The 21,523-nt window shown below is 41.9% G+C and overlaps 1 protein-coding gene across 2 annotated transcripts in view; it reads left to right on the top strand.

The window, feature by feature from the left end:
- The window catches only part of DNAH5 (dynein axonemal heavy chain 5), a 335,739-nt gene that overhangs the window by 75,772 nt on the left and 238,444 nt on the right, over nt 1-21,523 (top strand). For both annotated transcript variants that reach the window (XR_007922507.2, XM_051853566.2), the window contains exons 2-9: nt 2,546-2,680; nt 5,507-5,591; nt 8,507-8,667; nt 9,294-9,515; nt 12,401-12,538; nt 14,230-14,406; nt 16,653-16,766; nt 17,827-17,934. Coding sequence is in view for 1 of the 2 variants with exons in the window: in XM_051853566.2 (XP_051709526.2) it covers nt 2,546-2,680; nt 5,507-5,591; nt 8,507-8,667; nt 9,294-9,515; nt 12,401-12,538; nt 14,230-14,406; nt 16,653-16,766; nt 17,827-17,934 (1,140 nt within the window). In the remaining variant the exon portion in view is untranslated. The remainder of the gene's footprint in view (nt 1-2,545; nt 2,681-5,506; nt 5,592-8,506; nt 8,668-9,293; nt 9,516-12,400; nt 12,539-14,229; nt 14,407-16,652; nt 16,767-17,826; nt 17,935-21,523) is intronic.

The following is a 21,523-nucleotide window of genomic DNA, read 5'->3' as shown; positions in this document are numbered from 1 at the left end:
CAATTGGGCATCTTGTGGTGTATAGATGCTGCTGTCTCTGGGTTCCCTCTCCACGTCCTGTGCACTCATGGTCAGCTCTCCACATTTGCATTTCTTTCCTTCCTTGCTCCTGACTTATTAGTGTTTCTCAAGTTTCTTCTTATCTTTTTTCTCCATATCTTTGTTAGAAAGCCACATTCTAACTTGTGATTTATTCATTTTGCTTGACACATACGACTTGCTGGGTGAAAGGGCTATTGCATGCTCTTTTGCAGATTTTGTACTGCATAACTGCACATGATACCATGCAGTTTTTTATACTGCAGTCTTATTTATCTCTATCTCTGTCTATGTGTATATTATATTGATGGTTCTCTATGGTGGGGAGTAGTGTTGGTAATTTTGTCACACAGGGAATGTTTGGCAATGTCTGTGGACACTTTTCATTCTTAAAAGCTGGTAATGGATAGCTACTAGTGTCTACAAGCTGGGAGACCAAAGATGCTGCTAAATACACCACCAGGCACAGACAGAACTGCAGAGGACAAGACTGGTTGGGCCTACAAAGTCAGTAGTGCTGGGTTGAGAACCTGTGCCCATATCTGTATCTGCAGTGTGATTTTCTCCAGATCCGTGTGACAGTGGTCTACCTGCCACTTACCCTTGTATATTGAACCATCCTTGCATCCAGCACACCAAGAAGCTCAACCTGTGGTTGTGCTGCTTCTACCTGTTCCTCTGATGTGTTCCTTGTCTCAGGAATGCCAGCCACCATGATCCCCGTGGCTACCTCTAGGCCTATGTCACTCCTGTCCACTTTCTACTCTTGTCAGAATGGTGGATTTTTTTGAGATGCACATATACTTTAATATCTATCTCTCCTGATTTGAAACTCATCAGCGATTCTTCATGGATTTCAGTGGCATTTAAATTTTCTTATGCAGTCTTTCCCAAATGGCTTATGATCTGACTTCTTTCTCATATCCTATTATGTTTTCTTAGTCCTTCATAGTTCAATCTGGCTGTCTTATAGTTTACCAAATGTGATGTATTTTCTTTTTTTTGAAAGATTTTTATTTATTTTGCTTGAAAGGCAGAGTTGCAGAGAGAGAGAGAGAGAGAGAGAGAGAGAGACTGAGAAATCTTCCATGTGCTGGTTCACTCCCTAAATGGCTACAATGGCCAGAGCTGGGTCGATCCAAGGCCAGGAGCCAAGAGCTTCTTCCAGGTCTCCCACGTGGGTACGGGGCTCAAACACTTGGGCCATCCTCTGCTGCTTTCCCAGGCTATTAGCAAGGAGCTGGATTGGAAGTAGAGCAGCTGGGACTTGAACAAGTGCCCATATGAGATGCCAACTCCACATGCAGAGGGTTAACCTACTATGCCACAGTGCCGGCACTAACATGTTTTCTTATGCCTCTTGGCCTTTGTATGTGCCCAAACTCTTCTATTCTGGGGAGTGTGGTTAACTTTCCTTCAATCTTGGCTTATGCTGCCTCTTCCTGAAAGCTCTACTGTCACCCTAGGCAAGGGTGGCAGATCATCTTTATGTTCTTGTGTGAAAACCCATGAATACTCCTGCATTTAGGGACTCATAAATCTTAGGCCTCTGTAGCAACTGTTGTGCTGCCTTACCATGGTCACCTGGCCAGGCTCTTAGCTTTTTTGAGGGTTTTGGGTAGTTTTTGCATCTGTAGTGCTGGCACACATTTGGAATTTATTTAATTTTTCTTGATTAAAAGAAGGGATCCAGATGGGTCAACTTTCTTCCTAGTGGGAGCAACTGGTTGTCACTAAGGGTAATGTGTTTATTTTAAGAATTGCATTGGAAGCTGAATCTCTAATAGTGTCCAAAAGTTGATTAAATTATGATACTTCCCTGTGGAATGCTTTGCAGCTGTTATACAGGTTGGGCTGGTCTGAATTAAACTAGAGAGAAGTCCATGATACATTGTTAAGAGAGAATGTAAATGTAGATTGTGTATTTGTCATATTTGTATGAGCATAGAGCATATGGAAACTATGTTTAAAACTTCCCACACTGGTATATTGAATATACCCTGTTATTTCAATTAGCAACCCATACTAAAAAAGTGAGCAGTGGAACTCATGAATTAGTTTCAAGCCCAAATATGAACCTGTATATAGACAAAAAAGATAGGAGTTGGGTAGAAGAATATTTCTCTAATGGCTTAGCAAAGTGTTCACAAAAATGGAAATCTCTCTTTTTGTGTATCTGTTAAATGCTTACATGTGTGTAGAAATAAGTCTGTAAAGATTTAGAACAAAATGTTAGTGTAATAATTTCTGTTTGGTAAATTATTTATATTCCCTCTTTTGGCTTCTAAGTATTATGCAGTTTCAAAACAGGAGCACACTTTATTTTTCATGGGAGAAATAACATTTTTCTAAAAATAGAAGATAGTACTTAAAAACTGGTACCATTAAAGTTGTCTGTTATCTAAATACCTAAGACTTGAAAAAACAATAGTATGAAATGATTATACAAAATTAATCCATTTGAGAACTGTGTTTTGCATACAACATTTTTATTCTTTTCTTTTAGCAACGATTGAAGGAAGAGAAGGAAGCCAAGCGGGCTCATCTGGATGGGAGGCATGAGTATTTATTTGCCATTGTAGCTTCCTGTTTGGACCTGAACAAAACTGAAGTGGAGGATGCCATTCTGGATGGTAATCAGGTGCGATGTGTGGGTGTTGTCACTGACTTGATCATGAGGGGTATGGATGGCCCATGGACACTGCCCTATGGTGGTGGCTGAGTGAGTTAGGGCTCTCCAGCTGTCTAGGTTGAGAGGGGAGATTATAATATTACTTGAGTTCCACTGTTCTGATGGTGTGGCTGACATTTCTACATCCAAAGATGTTGGGCTTCTGCACCATTTTAGAATGTGAGGAAGGGGAATGCAATCTCCTCTCAAGGTGCTTGCTTATCTTTTTCTTTTCTTCCTTTTCCTTTTCTTTCTTTCTTTCTTTTTCTTTCTTTCTTTCTTTCTTTTTTTTTTCTTTTCTTTTTTTTTTTTTTTTTTGCACTGATCCTGTCTTCCAGGCTTGGCGACTGAATGGTGTCATGGTTTTGTGGCTTTAACTTTGGTTGTACAGCTAACACTTTTGTTCCTGACTTTGAATTTATTTTCTGCTGTAATTTCTCTTCAAAGTCTGTGGTTTGGTTGGTGATTTGTGCTTGGATGGAGATGGCCAGAAATGGGAAGATACCATTTCCTGGGTATTGAGGATATCAGAATTTCAGAAGCCCTATGATGATTCTAGAAGGTTTTTTTTTTTTTTTAAAGATTTATTTATTTTACTTGAAAGTCAGAGTTACACAGAGAGAAGGGGGAGCAGAGAGAGAGAGAGAGAGAGAGAGAGAGTTTTCCATCCGATGGTTCACTCCCCAGTTGGCCACAATGGCTGGAACTGCGCCGATCTGAAGCCAGGAGCCAGAAGCTTCCTCCAGGTCTCCCATGTGGGTGCAGGGGCCCAAGGGCCTGGGACATCCTCCACTGCTATCCCAGGCTATAGCAGAGAGCTGGATGGGAAGTGGAGCAGCTGGGACTTGAACTGGTGCCCACATGGGATGTCGGCGCTTCAGGCCAGGGTGTTAACCTGCTGTGCTGTAGCACCTGCCCCTAGAAGGTGTTTTTTTAAGACTAGGCATTAGACGAAAAAATAAACAAACAAAAAACACAACAACACAACAACAACAACAAAAACCCCAAAAAAACAAAAGGTGGGGGGAAGGAACACAGATAAGACATGAGGCAGTTAAGAAACTATCCTATGCCTTTCTGCTTCTCATCATTGCTAACATTGTTTGAATGTTTACCATGTGTCATTCCCTGTTCTAAGTGACATTTTCTATGATTTCATTCAATATCTGGAGGTAGGTAATATTATTCCCTCCAAAACAGAGGCATGGAAGGAGAAAGGGCCACATAGATGATCCAGTCTTGGGGAAGTTATTCTAGAGGTGAAATACTTCACTTCTTCTGCATCCCAATTCACACATCTGCATTTGGGATAATATTGGTGGAATAAAGGGGCAAATATTCAGGACTGTAGGAATCCCAAGTCAAACTGCTATGGCAACCTTAGGATGTAGAAATGTTAGAACCTAGGAGTTTGATGAAACCAGCTGGCCCCAACTCTAAAGCAAGGCTAGCATGGCAAGAGTAATATTCCTGGCTGTGATGGAAGTGATCCTCTACTGCTTGGGCTGGGAGGTGAATCTCTCATTCTCTCCTTGCTCTTGCAGCATTCTCAACCAAGGGAACAGGCCAACTTTTTTTGCTTTAGGTATAATGGTTTAACTCTTGTCTACAATGTAGTGGAAACTGAAGGGGGCTTGTTTTCACACTTAAATGTTCAGGCTAGCTTTTATCCTCTAAAATGTTTTCTTGAATTATGACAAAATTTGCACAGCACAAAATTTACCAATTTAACCACTTTAAGTGTTCAGTTTAGTATTAAGTGAATTCTCCTTGTTGTATGAAAGTCCCTAGAACTCTTTTTATCTTGCAGAACAGTAATTCTATTTCCATTAAACAACAACTTACCAATTCTCCTTTCTCTCCAGACCCTGGCCACTACAGTTTTTGGAATCATAAAATATTTGTCCTTTTGTGATTGATTTTGTTTCATTTGGCGTAATGTTTCCAAGGTGTAAAGAAGCACTGTGGTAACATATGTTAAAATTGCCTTCTTGGGCTGGTGCCGCAGCTCACTAGGCTAATCTTCCGCCTGCGGCGCTGGCACCCAGGGTTCTAGTCCTGGTCGGGGTGCTGGATTCTGTCCCGGTTGCTCCTCTTCCAGTCCAGCTCTCTGCTGTGGCCCAGGAGTGCAGTGGATGGCCCAGGTCCTTGGGCGCTGCACCCACATGGGAGACCAGGAGGAAGCACCTGGCTCCTGGCTTTGTATCGGCGCAGCGCACCGGCCTCAACGCGCCAGTCATAGTGGCCACTTGGGGGGTGAACCAATGAAAAAAGGAAGACCTTTCTCTCTGTCTCTCTATCTCTCACTGTATAACTCTGCCTGTCAAAAAAAAAAAAAAATTGCCTTCTTGGGGCTGGCTCTGTGGTGTAGTGGGTAAAGCCACACCTGCAGTGCTGGCATCCCATATGGGTGCCAGTTTGAGTCCCAGCTGCTCCACTTCCCATCCAGCTCTCTGCTATGGCCTGGGAAAGCAGTAGAGGTAGGGTTGCTGGATTGTATGGTAATTCTCTTCTTCAGTTTTTGAGGAACCTTAATGACATTTTCAACAATGGCTTCGCCATTTTACTTTCCCACTGACAGTTCACAAGACTCCCAGTTTTTCCACATTCTTGCTATATTCTGCTTTTTTGATACTGGCTTTTCTGATATGTAGATATCAGAAAATATGTAGATATCAGAAAATATGTAGATTTTATCCTTATTCTTCTCATATGAATTCAAAACTGTGCTATTGACTGTTTAGAAGTTTGTAAATCAGAACAGAACTTACTCTGCCTTTTTTTTTTTTTTTACAGATTGAAAGAATTGATCAGCTTTTTGCTGTTGGAGGTCTACGTCACCTTATGTTTTACTATCAGGATATGGAGGTAGCAGAAACAGGTATACAAATTTGATGTCAAATGACCCAGTAATATGTCCTCAGATTTGTTTGAGATTGGCACAAAGAAGAAAGCCACTGTGGGCACTGAGCAAACCTCTTACTACTTCAGGGATGGGGGTGGGTAGAGGAGCAGCAGTGGGGTAGATATGGGGATGGAAAGTGATGTAGGGGAGCCAGAGTATGGTGGATGTGGTCCTGGGAAGAAATTTTGTTGGGACTAGGCTGTGGCTTAGTGGGTAAAGGCGTCGCCTGAAACACTGACATCCCATATGGGTGCTGGTTCCTGTCTCGGTTGCTCCACTTTTGATCCAGCTCCTTGCTAATGGCCTGGGAAAAGTAGCAGAAGATGGCCCAAGTGCTTAGGGCCCTGCTACCCACATGGGAGACCTGGAAGAAGCTGTTGGTTCCTGGCTTTGGCCTGGCCTATCTGTGACTGTTGTGGCCATTTTGGGGAGTGAACCAGCTGATGGAAGATCTCTCTCTGTCTCTCTATCTCTGTACTCTGACTTTCAAATAAGTAAATCTTATAAAAAGAAATTCTATTTCCATCTCAAGCATAGAGCACAGATAATGCTGGTCATTTAGCCTGCCTGCTTGGAATCTGTTGGAGGTGGTTTGTTTTCTGTCTCTATTGCTGTGCTGGCAAGAGGGGAATAATAAAGGAGATTATATATGTTCTGGAACTTCTAATGGCCATCTGTTCTCATCTGGATAGGCGCTATTTCTTGCTAACATAGGAATTATTATCAAGAAGCATCGCAAAAAATTTTTAGCTATTATATTATGCTTATTTTTTATTGATTCTGATTTAAATGTGTAATATTGAATGACAAGTTTAGTTCTTTCATTTAGGAAAAATTTGCAAATCTTTCTGTGGACTCAGCTGGACTTCTGCTTTCCAGTAGATTGATTTATATTTTAAGGCCTAACTAGAGACATATATGAATATGTTACAAAATATCATGGGGTGTTTATTTAGCCTAGCAGTTAAGATGCCAGATAAGAAGCTCACATTCCATTAGAGTACCTGGATTTGCTAGGCAGCTGCAGCTCCTGACTCCAGCCTTCTGCTATGCAGACTCTAGGAGGCAGCAGTGTTGACTCAAGGAATCAGGTTCCTGCCACTTGTATGGGAGACCTGCATTGAATTCCAGGCTCCTGGTTTTGACTTGACTCAATCCTGGCCATTGCAGGAATCCATTCCCAGCAGATGAGATGTCTTTCTCTGTGTCTCTATGTCCCTCAAATAAAAACATGCTTTATTGCCATTTTGAAGAGAAGGAAAAATAGTTATTGCTTTTGGCATAGAGTATGAATATACTTGTTTAAAAACTAAAAGTTGGGGAGAATGTTTTGGTGCAACAGATTAAGGTGCTGTTTTCAATGCCCACATCCATACTGGGGTACTGGTTGGATTCCTGGCTGCTCTGTTTCTGATCTAGCTGCTTGCTAACATGCATTGGAAGCAGCATATGATGGCCCAAATACTTGGGTACTTGCCAACCATGTGGGAGACCTGGATGGAGTTTTGAGTTCCTGGTTTCAGCCTGGCCCAGCTCTGGCTATTGTAGCCATTTGTGAAATGAACCAGTGGATGAAAGATTAAGTAACTTGCCCAATATCACATGGCTAGGAATTTCAGCTGTAGATTGAAGCAATTGGAGTCTGACTCCAGGGCCCACACATTAATCACCACATGGTTTTACCTCTGCACCATCTAGACTTTAGCAATGTACTAAAGGACTGGCCAGCTACACTGACTATGACAGTGTAAATACAACATGGGGAAGTGAGAGTAGTGAGTTTTGGAGCCAGAACTGTATAAATAAGCATGGTGAAATGAGGGTGTTGAGTTTTGGAGCCAGAGCTGTGTTTTTAAAGTTTTTTATTTAAAGTTTATTTATTATTTATATTTATTTGAGAGGGAGGGAGGGGTAGAGAAAGAGAGAAAGAGAGAAAGAGAAAGAGAGAGAGATCTCTGACTGTTGGTTCATTCCTTAAATGCCTGCAAAAGCTAGGACTGGCTACACTGAAGCCAGGGTGGCTAGGACTCCATTACTGGGGCTTATCTGCTGCCACCCAGGGTGTGCATTAGCAGGAAGCTGGACCAAAAACCAGGAAGAACATAATCCCAGGTACTCTGATATGGGATGTGGGTGTTCCAAGTGACAGCTTAATCCACTGTGCCACAGCACCTGCCTCCTGAGCTAATTATTTTTAAAGATTTTATTTATTTATTTGAGAGGTAGAGTTATAGACAGTGAGAGGGAGAGACAGAGAGGAAGGTCTTCCTCCTATTGGTTCACTCCCCAAATGGCCTCAACGCCTGGAGCTACGCCGATCTAAAGCCAGGAGCCAGGTGCTTCTTCTTGGTCTCCCATGTGGGTACAGGGGCCCAAGGACTTGGGCCATCTTCTACTGCTTTCCCAGGCCACAGCAGAGAGCTGGATGGGAAGAGGAACAGCTGGGACTAGAATCGGCACTCATATGGGATGCCAGCACTGCAGGAGGAGGATTAACATACTGCGTGATGGGGCTGGCCCCTGAGCTAATTTTTGACCATGGCTCTGCCATCTGGTGGCTATGTGACCTGCAACAGGTCAGAGCTGTATCACAGTTGTGAGTTTTAGCAATGTGGAAAAGGTTCCTAGCAAAGGTCCTGGAACAAGCCACACCGATGGATATTTTCTACCCCTGATTCTTCCTCACTGCCCTGCTCTGAGCAACAATTTTGAAGTGAATCTGTGATCTGGAATCAAGCCAATCATTTTAGATCTCTTTAGGGCTCAAGCTGGAGATTGTTCAAGGGGTGGCCCCAGCCAGGGCACATAGACCAGTTAAAGATGATGGTATTTTAACAGGAAATATAAACTACAAATAGGATCTGTGAAACTACGATTCTTTTGCATTGTAGGACAGCTTGGCTCTCCAGGAGGGGGAAATCCTGTTTCTGGAAAGATAAAAAAAACTAAGGTGTTCGTGACCGAGGGAAAAGATGTTGCTCTTACAGGAGTGTGTGTGTTCTTCATTAGGCCTGACCCTTCCAGAGCCATCACCCCTGAGAACATCCATCGGGTAAGGGCAGCAGTTAATATTAACCCCAGATTTCCAAATTCATGTAAACTGCACAAAAATGTCCCTCCTTGTGGAACAACCATCGTGTTCATTACAATATCTAAAACTACTTCCAAAGAAATAGTTTTAAAGCATTTAAAGTAAGCAATTAAGAGGACATTTCCCTAAAATGTTCTAAGAAGGCTTAGTATTTATTAACAAAATTGATTTAACATTGTGTATGTGTATACAATGAGGTCTCTCCTTTTCAGGAGAATTTTCCATATATAGTTCACGTAGTGGTAATTTTGGTACATTTAGAATAAGGTTTCTACAGGTGCATATGTAACTTTTATGTACAGTGAAGTACATCCATAAAAATCTCCCCAGTCCTTGTTGGGTACATTGTCTTTTTGGAGAAAATAAAACAGAAAATATCTGGTGTTCTATTAATTTCTTGCATATATTCTGTTAATTGTATTTGAGGATAGTGTAAAGCTTATTTTTTAACCAGAGTATCAAAATGGCAAATTGTTGGGCAGATACACTTGAGATTTGATTAATTAACAATATTTAGAAATGACTTAGAAGCTATGTTGCAGTTGAGGATAATTTTTGCAGTGAAGAATATACTAATTGCTTCCCAGGAGGTGAGCTTCAACATGTTGGATACTGCAGATGGGGGCCTGTTGAACAGCATGAGACGGCTGCTGTCAGACATCTTCATCCCTGCACTCAGGGCCACGAGCCATGGCTGGGGTGAGCTCCAGGGTCTTCAGGAAGCATCTAACATCCAGCAAGAGTTCCTGAACTCTCTGGAAGGTTTTGTGAATGTCCTGTTGGGTGCACAGGAGAGTTTGAAGGAGAAGGTAAGGATGAGTAAGTTGTCCCTTTAAAATGACCCGATGGTCAGCAAATGTAATATACAAGTGGATGATATTTCTTTCGGATGGTCTTAATTCCACCAGGTTGAAAATCTTGAAAAAATTCTCTTGACAATTATTTTTGCCCTCTCAAGATATGGTGGTGACTAGATTTAATCTGAAATACGTATGATGAATGCATTCCAGGGTTTCATAAGATTGTTGGCAATGATTCAAGATTTTTCTCAGTTCGATGTGTTGAATGTTTATGAAGTCAAGAGTATGAAATGCTCATGGCATTGCTGTGTATCCTAGAATGAAAGAATTTGGAGCAAGAGTGGTGTGTGTATGTGTGTGTGTGTGTGTGTGTGTAGGGGTGAGAGGAAATCATGAAGAGATAGGAAGAAGGAAAGGAAAATTGATGAGTTTGGGGAGAGAGTGTTGATCCTATGGTTCCGCCAGTGTCTAAAAGGGCCTTTAAGTGTATGTATGGCAAATGTGAGGTTTTATTTCCCTGTGTTTGTGATCACTTGAGGCAGAGGGTGAGAATACAGTGTGTGTGTGTGTGTGTGTGTGTGTGTGTGTTTTGGGGGGAGGTGGGAGAGAGGATAGAGGAAATAAGGGAACTGGAAGGTGACAGAGTTGAGATCAGGTGTGTATGGGGGTAGAGAAATGGCTCCAATGATACACATGGCAAGTGACAATCTGCCCTTCTCTCTAGGGGACACTGATTCTCTTGGGATGCCGAGGGGGAGTCTTCTTCTTTTTGTATATTTGTTTATTGATTTGAAAGGCAGAGATAGAGAGAGGGAGAGACAGACAGATCTTCCATCTGTTGACTCACTCCCCAAATGGCTACAATGACTGGGTCTGGGTCAGGGCTGGAGCCAGAAGCTTTGTATTCCATCTGGGTCTCCACATGGGTGCAAGGGTCCAAGCATTTGAGACATCTTCTATTGCTTTCTCAGGAACATTATCAGGGAGTTGGATTGGAAGTGCGCTGGGACCTGAATTGGCACTCAGTGGGATGTTGGTGTTCTGGGCAGTGGCTTAACCTGCCAAGCCACAAGGCCAGCCCCAAGAGGGGAGATTATTCTTGTCACCAAAGTATATGTGGTTGAGGAGTTGAGCAAATTTTATCCAGACAGGAATTGTATGACCCCTGCCAACAGCTGAATTATGTTTGCAATTTACTATGATGTAGGCCAATCCAGGTTGTACCAAATGAAATTATTGACATTCTATCTAAAGATCAGTGTTTTTTGTAGACTTCTACTTAATAGTATAAGAAAAGAATTACAGGAGCAGAAGGGATGTCTCTTCATGGGAGAGGTACTCCACTGAGTGGGAGAGGTCATGGGTTTTGAGCTGGCTCCTTAAGGTTTCTGGGACCCTAAGGGGGAGTTCTGGAAGGCCCATCCGGGCTGCTGTAGCCTGAGCTTAAGGCACGTGGAAATGAGTGGAGGTAGGTTGGCCTTGGTGTTTCCCAGTGAGAAGCAAAGTGAAGAAGATAGAGAATGGAGGCTGATTCAAGGAGGAAAGAGTAGCATCTCTGAGCCCCATGGGGAAACATCAGATGCAGAGCCTGGGCTCTGGATGGATTGCAGTCACTTCTGAGCAGTGATGAGCTTGGGAGGCAGGGCCAGGAACCATCAGGGGTCAGGGCTTATTAGAAAGCTGACCGAAGTAAATGGAAAACCTTGAGAGAAATGTTCTGGGTGGTTGTGTTCCCCCGGGCAGGCCCCAGTAGCAGGGACACTTTCACCCAACAAATGCTTTTCTCTTCCATTTCCCCTAGGGCACTCTTTGGTTTACAAGGGGTGGGACCTGAGCTTTGAAAAGTGGTTCCTTGGCCCTGCTGGGGTTTGAGGGTGACAAATAGCTATGTCTCTTCTGAACACATTGAAAGACACAACAGAGCTGGACTATAGGTAAAGTTAGATTGGGCCTGAGAACTGAAGGTACCGGGTGTACTTTCGCCAGGAAGTCCTAATCAAATAGAGAAGTCCTTTTTGTGAAGTTTGTGTATTTTGTGTATAAAAAATATTAGGTGTCTTTGGCAAGTCAAAGTGCACTTTCCTGTCCCCTGAACTGAATCCAAGTGTTTACCATTGAACTTTCCAACTGTAAGGATGTGGTTGATAGGGATATGAAAGTTTATCTTTCCTTAGTTCCAAACAATAAACAATAGATTTAGCTGGCACAGTGGCTCACTAGGCTAATCCTCTGCCTTTCCGCGCCGGCACCCCGGGTTCTAGTCCCGGTCGGGGCACCGGATTCTGTCCCGGTTGCCCCTCTTCCAGGCCAGCTCTCTGCTGTGGCCAGGGAGTGCAGTGGAGGATGGCCCAAGTGCTTGGGCCCTGCACCCCATGGGAGACCAAGAGAAGCACCTGGCTCCTGCCATGGGATCAGCGCGGTGTGCCTGCCACGGCGGCCATTGGAGGGTGAACCAATGGCAAAAGGAAGACCTTTCTCTCTGTCTCTCTCTCTCACTGTCCACTTTGCCTGTCAAAACAAAACAAAACAAAAATAGATTAAGAACTACCCTTTCACCCCCTGCCCTGCTAACTCTCTGTTCTGCTTTATAAATTGACTAGATAATTTTCACATTTCCTATTAATTTCCTAATCTTGTGATGTTTTGATTTGTCCCCCCCCCCTCTCTTTCTTCTCTAAATTTGATGTAAGAATCAAACATCTTAAGTGCTATTCAATGCATAGGGGAGATTGGTCATTATATATTGTACACCATACTTCCAAGTATCTTTGTTGATAGAGATAGTTTAGATTAAAGGATCCCTTTAGGATCTGTCTAGACTTAAGGGTTGACCAAAAAATGTGTGTCTGGTTTTTAAAACCATTATCTTACTATTTATTTTTTGTTTTAATTAGGTGAATTTTCAAAAGTGTGAGATATTTCAACTGAAAACCCTGAAGGAACCAATAGACTACTTGACTCTGGCTAATAATCCTGAGACTTTGGAAAAAGTAGAGGGTTGTATGAAAGTATGGATCAGACAGACTGAACAGGTAACTTTCAGAAACCAACGTCCATTTCAGATTTCCTGTTACTGAACCAGTTGATAGATGAAGTTATATGACATTCTCATTTGTTTTACTGCAAGTCCTTATAAAGATGAGAGGTTCAAGGTGGAGATTACTTGTTAGTTAGGAAGGGAGTAAGAATTGCAAGAGATCATAATAAGTGACTTTATATACTTATGTAACTGCAATCTCTGTAGACATATAAGGAGTTTTCTAATTGAGCATTTTCTCCAAAAGGGAGATTAAGGCTTATAATAAAAGATTTTTTTTACGAAGGTGGACATTTCACCAAAAAGTAAGTGTAATTAGAATTTTTTTAAACTTTTATTTAGTAAATATAAATTTCCAAAGTACAGTTTATGGATTACAATGGCTTTCCCCCCCATAACTTCCCTCCCACCCGCAACCCTCCCATCTCCCGCTCCCTCTCCCATTCCATTCACATCAAGATTCATTTTCAATTTTCTTTATATACAGAAGATCAATTTAGTATATATTAAATAAAGATTTCATCAGTTTGCACCCACACAGAACATAAAGTGTAAAATACTGTTTGAGTATTAGTTATAGCATTAATTCACATTGAACAACATATTAAGGACAGAGATCCTACATGAGGACTAAGTACACAGTGACTCCAAGAATTTTTTTTTGACAGGCAGAGTGGACAGTGAGAGAGAGAGACAGAGAGAAAGGTCTTCCTTTTTCCATTGGTTCACCCCCCAATGGCCACTGTGGCTGGAGCACCACGCTGGTCTGAAGCCAGGAGCCACATGCCTCTCCTGGTCTCCCATGAGGATGCAGGGTGCAAGGACTGCTGGACCATCCTCCACTGCACTCCCGGGCTACTGCAGAAAGCTGGACTGGAAGAGGAGCAACCGGGACAGAATCCGGCACCCCAACCGGGACTAGAACCCGGGGTGCCGGCGCCACAGGCAGAGGATTAGCCTATTGAGCCGTGGCACCAGCCAATGTAATTAGAATTTAATAGCTGTTGGGGCTGGCACTATGGCACAGCAGGTTAATGCCCTGGCCTGAAATGCCGACATCCCATATGGGCGCCAGTTCTAGTCCTGGCTGCTCTTCTTCTGATCCAGCTCTCTGTGATGTCCTGGGAAAGCAGTAGAAGATGGCCCAAGTCCTTGGGCCCCTGCACCCGCGTAGGAGATCTGGAAGAATCTCCTGGCTCCTGGCTTTGGATTGGCACAGCTCCAGGTGTTGCGGCCAATTGGAGAGTGAACCATTGGATGGAAGACCTCTCTCTCTCTCTCTCTTTCTCTCTGCTCTCCTCTCTCTGTAACTCTGACTTTCATATAAAATAAATAAATCTTTAAAAAAAAAGAATTTAAGAGCTGCAGACATAGGATTATCTATTGTTATAGTGCTCCAAGTTTATATAGTAAAGGAACAGTCAAGATTTCCAAAATTAGGGCCTTCAAAAGTTCATTAATGAAGTGTTTTTCAGTGAGAAAAGTCAACTCAATTTTTGTTGAAGTTTTGAAAATGGAGACAAGTTAGTAAGAAACTCATTCACAGTTTGTAAATGAACAAAATATACCATGATTTAGATAATACAATTTCTTTCCTTATTTTGCTTATATAGCTTATATATAACTTTCACGCCTCTAGCCCCTCTCAATGGCTCACCCCCCCCCCCCCCCCCCCATGTTTTGCAGGTCCTTGCTGAAAACAACCAGCTGCGGAAGGAGTCAGATGACGTCGGGCCCCGAGCAGAGTTGGAGTACTGGAAAAAGAGATTATCCAAGTTTAACTACCTTTTGGAGGAGCTGAAGAGCCCTGATGTGAAGGCTGTTTTGGCAGTCCTTGCTGCTGCAAAGTCAAGACTTCTGAAGGTTATCAGCCCTTTATTTTGGCTTTTGAAATATAATTGAGACTTCTCTATGAATAATTTCATAGAGTAATTATGAACAGAAAAATTTTATTATATCTTTTTTTTTTTTTTTGACTGGCAGAGTAGACAGTGAGAGAGAGAGAGAAACAGAGAGAAAGGTCTTCCTTTTCCGTTGGTTCACCCCCCAAATGGCCACTGTGGCCGGCGCATCATGCTGATCCGAAGCCAGGAGCCAGGTGCTTCTCCTGGTCTCCCATGCGGGTGCATGGCCCAAGCACTTGGGCCATCCTCCACTGCACTCCCTGGCCATAGCAGAGAGCTGGCCTGGAAGAGGGGCAACTGGGACAGAATCTGGTGCCCCGACTGGGACTAGAACCCGGTGTGCCAGCGCCTCAAGGCGGAGGATTAGCCTATTGAGCCATGGCGCCAGCCCTTATTATATCTTTATGATAAGCCTTTAAGATTGGATATTATCCTTATATAGTTTTGGATGGTGTGGAAATAGACTTTGAATTAAAGAATTTGTTGGCTGGTGTATATGTGTGGATATATATTATTAGAGGGCATTGCAAGTAATTAAGATATAACCTGCTAATATCAATATATATATTATGAATTTAGGCTAGCTAGAAGTGGTAATAATGAAAACTTATCTGTGCTTATTTTTTAGTCCTAATATATTAGTTTTATACTACAAAATAAATTACCCCAAGACTTAGCAGCATTTTTATCTCACAGTTTCCAGGTCAGGAATCAGGGTACAGCACAACTGAGTTCCTCTGACTCGGGGTCTCTCATGAGGCTGCCGTCAGGAGGTTGGCACATCTGAATGCTCAGCTGGGGAGATCTGCTTCCACATTTGTTACAGGTTTCAGTTCCTTGCTGGATGTTAGTTGGAGGCTCCTTTCAGTTCCTTTCCCTTCTATAGGGCATCAGTGTGGTGGCTTACAGCATAGCAGCTGACTTCCCTTACAAGGAGCAAGGAAGAGAGTATGAGAGAATTCAATAGAGATATCACAGTCTTTTCATAAACTATTCCTGGGAGTGATAGCCCATCAATTTTTAAAAAAGATTTATTTATTTTATTTGAGAGGCAGAATCACAGAGAGAGAGAGAGAGAGAGAGAGAGAGAGAGAGAGAGACAGGTCTTCCACCTGCTGGTTCACTCCCCAGTTGGCCACAACGGTTGGAGTTGCATCGATCCAAGCCAGGAGCCAGGAGCTTCTTCCAGGTCTCCCACATGGGTACAGGGTCCCAAAGACTTGGGCCATTTTCTACTGCTTTCCCAGGCCACAGCAGAGAGCTGGATTGGAAATGGAACAGCTGAGACTCGAACCAGCGCTCATATGGGATGCTGGCACTGCAGGCGGCGGCTTTACCCGCTACACCACAGCACCAGCCCCAGCCCATCACTTTTGTTACATTCTTTTTAAAAAGCAAGTCATTACATTTAGCATGCAAGGAGAAGATATGATGCAAGAGTATGAATACAAGAAGTTGGTGATAATAGGGGCTGTGGTAGAGGCTGCCTAACTCACCTGGCACTGCTGCCATAAAGATCATTTTTGAGCATTTATTGGATGTTTCAATCCAGCTAATAATTTTAATAGCAATTTGTATCAATGAATGTGATTTAGATTTACCTTAAATCAAGGCTCGATGAAATATGAGAGGTGAGCATGTTATACCATTCAGAAATTTGCTCAGTAGGACTTTCATAAAGTCAACTGAATGTGTTGGCTTATGCTAAGTCATTTCCTTTTAGTGTCCCCAAGTTTTTATATTATCTTTTCAATTTTGAATTTCCCAAATTATATTAAAGTCCTGGCATATAGCTGGTAATTATCAACAATTGCTGTATCAGTGGATAAACACAAGTATAGGAGTTTAGGGAATGGGAGTTTGGGCTATAAAAGGGAAGACAGAATAAATGGAAGTTAGGCAGTTCAGGGGAGAAGACGTGGGTTTAAGGGGAGGGTCTGCCCTCTTGGTGCTCTGTGCTTCTTTGTAGCATAGGTTTTTATAAGAGAAGGCTTGGACGAGATACTTTTAAAATTGTAGTAAAATATGAAAAATCGCTCTTCAGAGTAGCATTCTCCTTCACCCCTCTGGATTCAGTTTTAGGTAAGACGCGGAGAACACACTGAAAATCTGAGTGAAGGGCCTTGTGGCGATTTTAGGAGTTGTTGCAGGGGAAGTGTCTCTGTGAGTGATTGCATTAAAATTGCTTTCCTGTATTGTGCATAGATATGGCGGGAGACGGATATTCGAATCACTGATGCAGCTAATGAAGCCAAGGACAATGTCAAATACTTGTACACCCTTGAGAAATGCTGTGATCCTTTGTACAGCAGTGACCCTGTGAGTTGAGGATTTCTACACCTTTAGCCTGCAGATGATGCTCTCTGCACCAGTGGGACTGAATGTTGACATTGAGTTCATAGATGATACAGTCTGGTGGGCAGATTTTGAAGCTCCTTTTCATTCTTAATGAAATTATTCACATGCTATATTTCTAATCTGACTCTATGAGTAAAGATGTCTATGAGAAAAAGCACTTATAATGTGTTACATTTTCCATACATATGAAGGCACTTCAAAAACTTTGTCAAAAAAAGAATATAGATTTATATTGATGCAAAAAATGTTAAACTCTGTATATTTTCCTAGTAAAATACATTTTTCCATGAAGTTTTTGAAGATCATTTGTATTACAACTGACATTCTGGACTATACCTCAAAGAACAATAGGATAATTCATCCTTGGTTGTTTTTTAAAATATCTTCTACCTTTAGGAAGTGTTGACTTTTATTTTTTTAAAAATTAACTTATTGACAGATCTGATTTCATCATCATTTTAAAAAAATCATCTATTATTCCTCACTTTATGTTTCTGTGTGGGAGCAAACTGTTGAAATCCTTACTTAATGTATACTAAGCTGATCTTCTGTATATTAAGATAATCGAAAATGAATCTTGATGTGAATGGAAGGGGAGAGGGAGTGGGAAAGGGGAGGGCTGTGGGTGGGAGGGACGGTATGGGGTGAAGCCATTGTAACCCATAAATCGTACTTTGGAAATTTATATTCATTAAATAAAAGTTAAAAAAATTAACTTATTGACAGTTAATCATTAATAACTGTTAACTTTCTGTTGCTTGTCATTAACAGCAAGTTTATAGATTTTGAATTGAAATATAATTTGATTAATCATATAAGAAATACAATTTGATTAACCATATATGATTAATATATAAAATAAAAACAATTATTGTTTAATATATTCATGTAAAACATTAGGTAAAACTTTAAATAAAATTATGTTAAACTTTATTCTAATGAAGATGGAATGATTAGACTATTCTAATTAGAATTTTTCTGAGTATGATTTTTTCCTTGAAAACTTTGTGATATCTTCCAGATATCCATGATTGATGCCATTCCTACCCTTATAAGTGCGATTAAAATGATCTATAGCATCTCTCATTACTACAACACCTCTGAGAAGATCACATCTCTGTTTGTAAAGGTAAGTGCATAGAGCAGAATCCATTGTCACTTGTATTTCCTTGTCAATGGTCCATCTGTTGATAATGAAAAATTATCATGTTGGCACAGTCCACTGGATATGTATCTTGCAATTTAAATAAAGCTTAGTCTATCAATAGAGAGAACTAAAGTTGTATGAGAGGCTATTTCTAGCCGTTAAAGCATTATTTCCCCAAGTAATTATTACAATATTTTATTTTTTATATAATAAAAATAAAAAGATTCACTTTTGAGTTTCTTTCCCTATGATATTTTGAGCATCACTTATTCCAGTCGGGTAAATTTTAATTAAGAAAAACTATATTGAGGGGCGGAGCCAAGATGGTGGAATAGTGAGGGCGCGCACCGATAGTCCAGGAAAATTTAGTTTAATAAAAGGGGAGTTACGGTAGCCTCAGAAAAAAGAACCAGGAAAATATTGCAGACGAAACTCTTCTGGATCCAGTGGGCTTAAATCGGAGGACCTACTGGGAGAACAAGGTCGCCCACCGCGCGCGAAAGCCTAGCCGCAGGACCGAGCCGCGGAAGCCGAGCCGCGGAAGCCGAGCCGCGGGACTGAGCTGCGCAAGCTGCAGGGTCTGTGCGCAAGTGCTCAAAGGGGAGTGCAACAGCGGGGAGACTTGGGACGTCCAGGGCTCCGAGTCCACACATCGGCGCTGGAAGGGGAGCAGACCTGCGTGGAGAGCGTGGGAGCCCACAGTTCGGGACACCAGCGGCAGACTCAACACACCAGCGCTGGAACGCGAGGTGAGCCGAACCTCAATAACCCAAGACACCGGCAGGCAAGCGGAGAGAGGAGACTAGAGGGAACGACCCCCCGGGGGGGGGGACTTCACCAAGCTAACTGGAAGAGAGAGAGAGGGGAAAAAAAAAAGGTGACTGGTATGGACACGGGTTTCTCTCTCTCCGCTCACCTCTCAAGGGCGAGCAAGACAAAGAGCAGGCGCCATCTTGGACATACGTCATAAGCAGAGCGACCTCAGGTCTGCACCGGCCCTGAGCCTAGCAGAAAAACCTGACTCTGGGCGGGGCGAATTAACAGGAGATTAGGACCTAGTAAATTTGTGGTGCTACTGAACTGAGACTGTGAAAAAAGAGACGGTGGGGGAGAGAACTCACGGAATTCATGTGAGCACTCTCCAGAGACGCTACAATTCCGTAACTTTGGCAACCCAGTGGGAGACTGAAGGAGAATTTGAGCCCACTCTGAGGGCAGAACAGATTCCCTGTGTGGTCCTTGGGAAAGAGCTTCCGATCTCTGGCTCCTCTGGGTATATCATTTGCCTGCTAACTACCTCCAACTTCGTTCAGCTGTGCAGAATAACTTCCCTTTTGAATCAAAAAAAGAAAGAGAGAGAGAGAGGTTTACCACGCCCAACCTGGGAGTGTCACCTTTGGCACACCAAACAGAGCTCTCAGGCCACACCCATCTCAAGCCCTAAGGCTCCATCAAAAACAGATAGTCCACTTAATCTAGAGTCATAGTATAACAAGAAAAAGCACCACAGTGAAGAAACCAAATATCTCCAATATGACAAATAACAAACGCAAAAACCAAGGTAATAAAAACAAGGAAGTCACCATGAAGCCCTCAAATGAAAAAGACACCCCAATTCAAGATTATGAGGATGATGACATAGAAGAAATGCAAGAAGCAGATCTCAAAAAATTGATAAGAACATTAAGAAGTTCTCAAAAACAAATTCTTGAACTACGGAAATCCTTAATGGACAAGATAGAAAATCTCTCTTGTGAAAATGAAATATTAAGGAGGAATCAAAACGAAACAAAACAACTAGTACAACAGGAAACTGGGATAGTGACTGAAGTGAAGAATTCAATAGATCAAATGAAAAACACAATAGAGAGCCTTACAAACAGAATGGGAGAAGCAGAAGAGAGAATATCAGACTTAGAAGACAGAGAACAGGAAAGGATACAGTCAGACCAAAGAAAAGACGAGGAAATTAGGAATCTAAAACATATTGTCGGGAATCTTCAGGATACTATTAAAAAACCCAACATTCGGGTTCTAGGAGTTCCTGAAGGCATGGAGAGGGAGAAAGGATTAGAAGGCCTTTTTAGTGAGATATTAGCAGAAAATTTCCCAGGTTTGGAGAAGGACAGAGAAATCCTAGTACAGGAAGCTCACAGAACCCCTAAAAAACACGACCAAAAGAGATCCTCACCACGACACGTTGTAATTAAACTCTCCACAGTGAAACATAAAGAAAAGATCCTAAAATGTGCAAGAGAGAAACGTCAGATTACTCTCAGAGGATCTCCAATCAGACTCACAGCTGACTTCTCATCAGAAACTCTACAAGCTAGGAGGGAATGGCGAGATATAGCCCAGGTACTAAGAGAGAACAACTGTCAGCCCAGAATATTATATCCTGCAAAGCTATCATTTGTGAATGAAGGTGAAATAAAGACTTTTCATAACAAACAGAAATTGAAAGAATTTGTTGCCACTCGTCCAGCCCTGCAAAAGATGCTTAAAGATGTGTTACACACAGAAACAAAGAAACACGGTCATCAATATGAAAGAAGGTAAAGGAAGGAAACCTCACAGCAAAAGATCACAGGGAATTCAAAGCATATATTAGAACTTATCTTTGGCAAATGGCAGGGCAAAGTTACCACTTATCATTAGTCACATTGAACGTGAATGGCCTGAACTGTCCAGTTAAAAGACACCGTTTGGCTGACTGGGTTAAGGAACAAAACCCATCTATTTGCTGCTTACAAGAAACACATCTTTCCAACAAAGATCCATACAGACTGAAAGTGAAAGGCTGGAAAAAGATATACCATGCCAACAGAAATGAAAAAAGAGCAGGCGTAGCCATCTTAATATCAGACACCATAAACTTTACTACAAAAACTGTTAAGAGAGACAAAGGGGGACACTACATAATGATTAAGGGATCAATTCAACAGGAAGATATAACAATTATCAATGTATATGCACCTAACTACAGGGCACCGGTTTATCTAAAAGATTTGTTAACGGACTTAAAGGGAGACTTAGACCCCAATACAATAGTACTGGGGGACTTCAATACTCCACTCTCAGAAATAGACAGATCAATAGGACAGAAGATCAACAAGGATACAGTAGATTTAAACGACACTATAGCCCAAATGGATCTAACAGATATATACAGAACTTTCAATCCTACAGCTAAAGATTTTACATTCTTCTCAGCAGTACATGGAACCTTCTCTAGGATTGACCACATGCTAGGCCATAAAGCAAGTCTCAGCAAATTCAAAAGAATTAGAATCATACCATGCAGCTTCTCAGACCATAAAGGAATGAAGTTGGAAATGAACAACTCAGGAATCCCTAGAGCATATGCAAACACATGGAGATTGAACAACATGCTCCTGAATGAACAATGGGTCATAGAAGAAATCAAAAGAGAAATCAAAAACTTTCTGGAAGTAAATGAGGATAACAGCACAACATACCAAAACTTATGGGACGCAGCAAAAGCAGTGTTAAGAGGAAAGTTTATATCAATAGGTGCCTACATCAAGAAATTGGAAAGGCACCAAATAGA

The sequence above is a fragment of the Oryctolagus cuniculus genome, chromosome 14 (genome assembly GCF_964237555.1).
Source record: "Oryctolagus cuniculus chromosome 14, mOryCun1.1, whole genome shotgun sequence".
Classification (NCBI taxonomy): domain Eukaryota; kingdom Metazoa; phylum Chordata; class Mammalia; order Lagomorpha; family Leporidae; genus Oryctolagus; species Oryctolagus cuniculus.
Note: the sequence above shows the minus strand (reverse complement) of the source record. Positions and strands in the feature narration are given on the sequence as shown.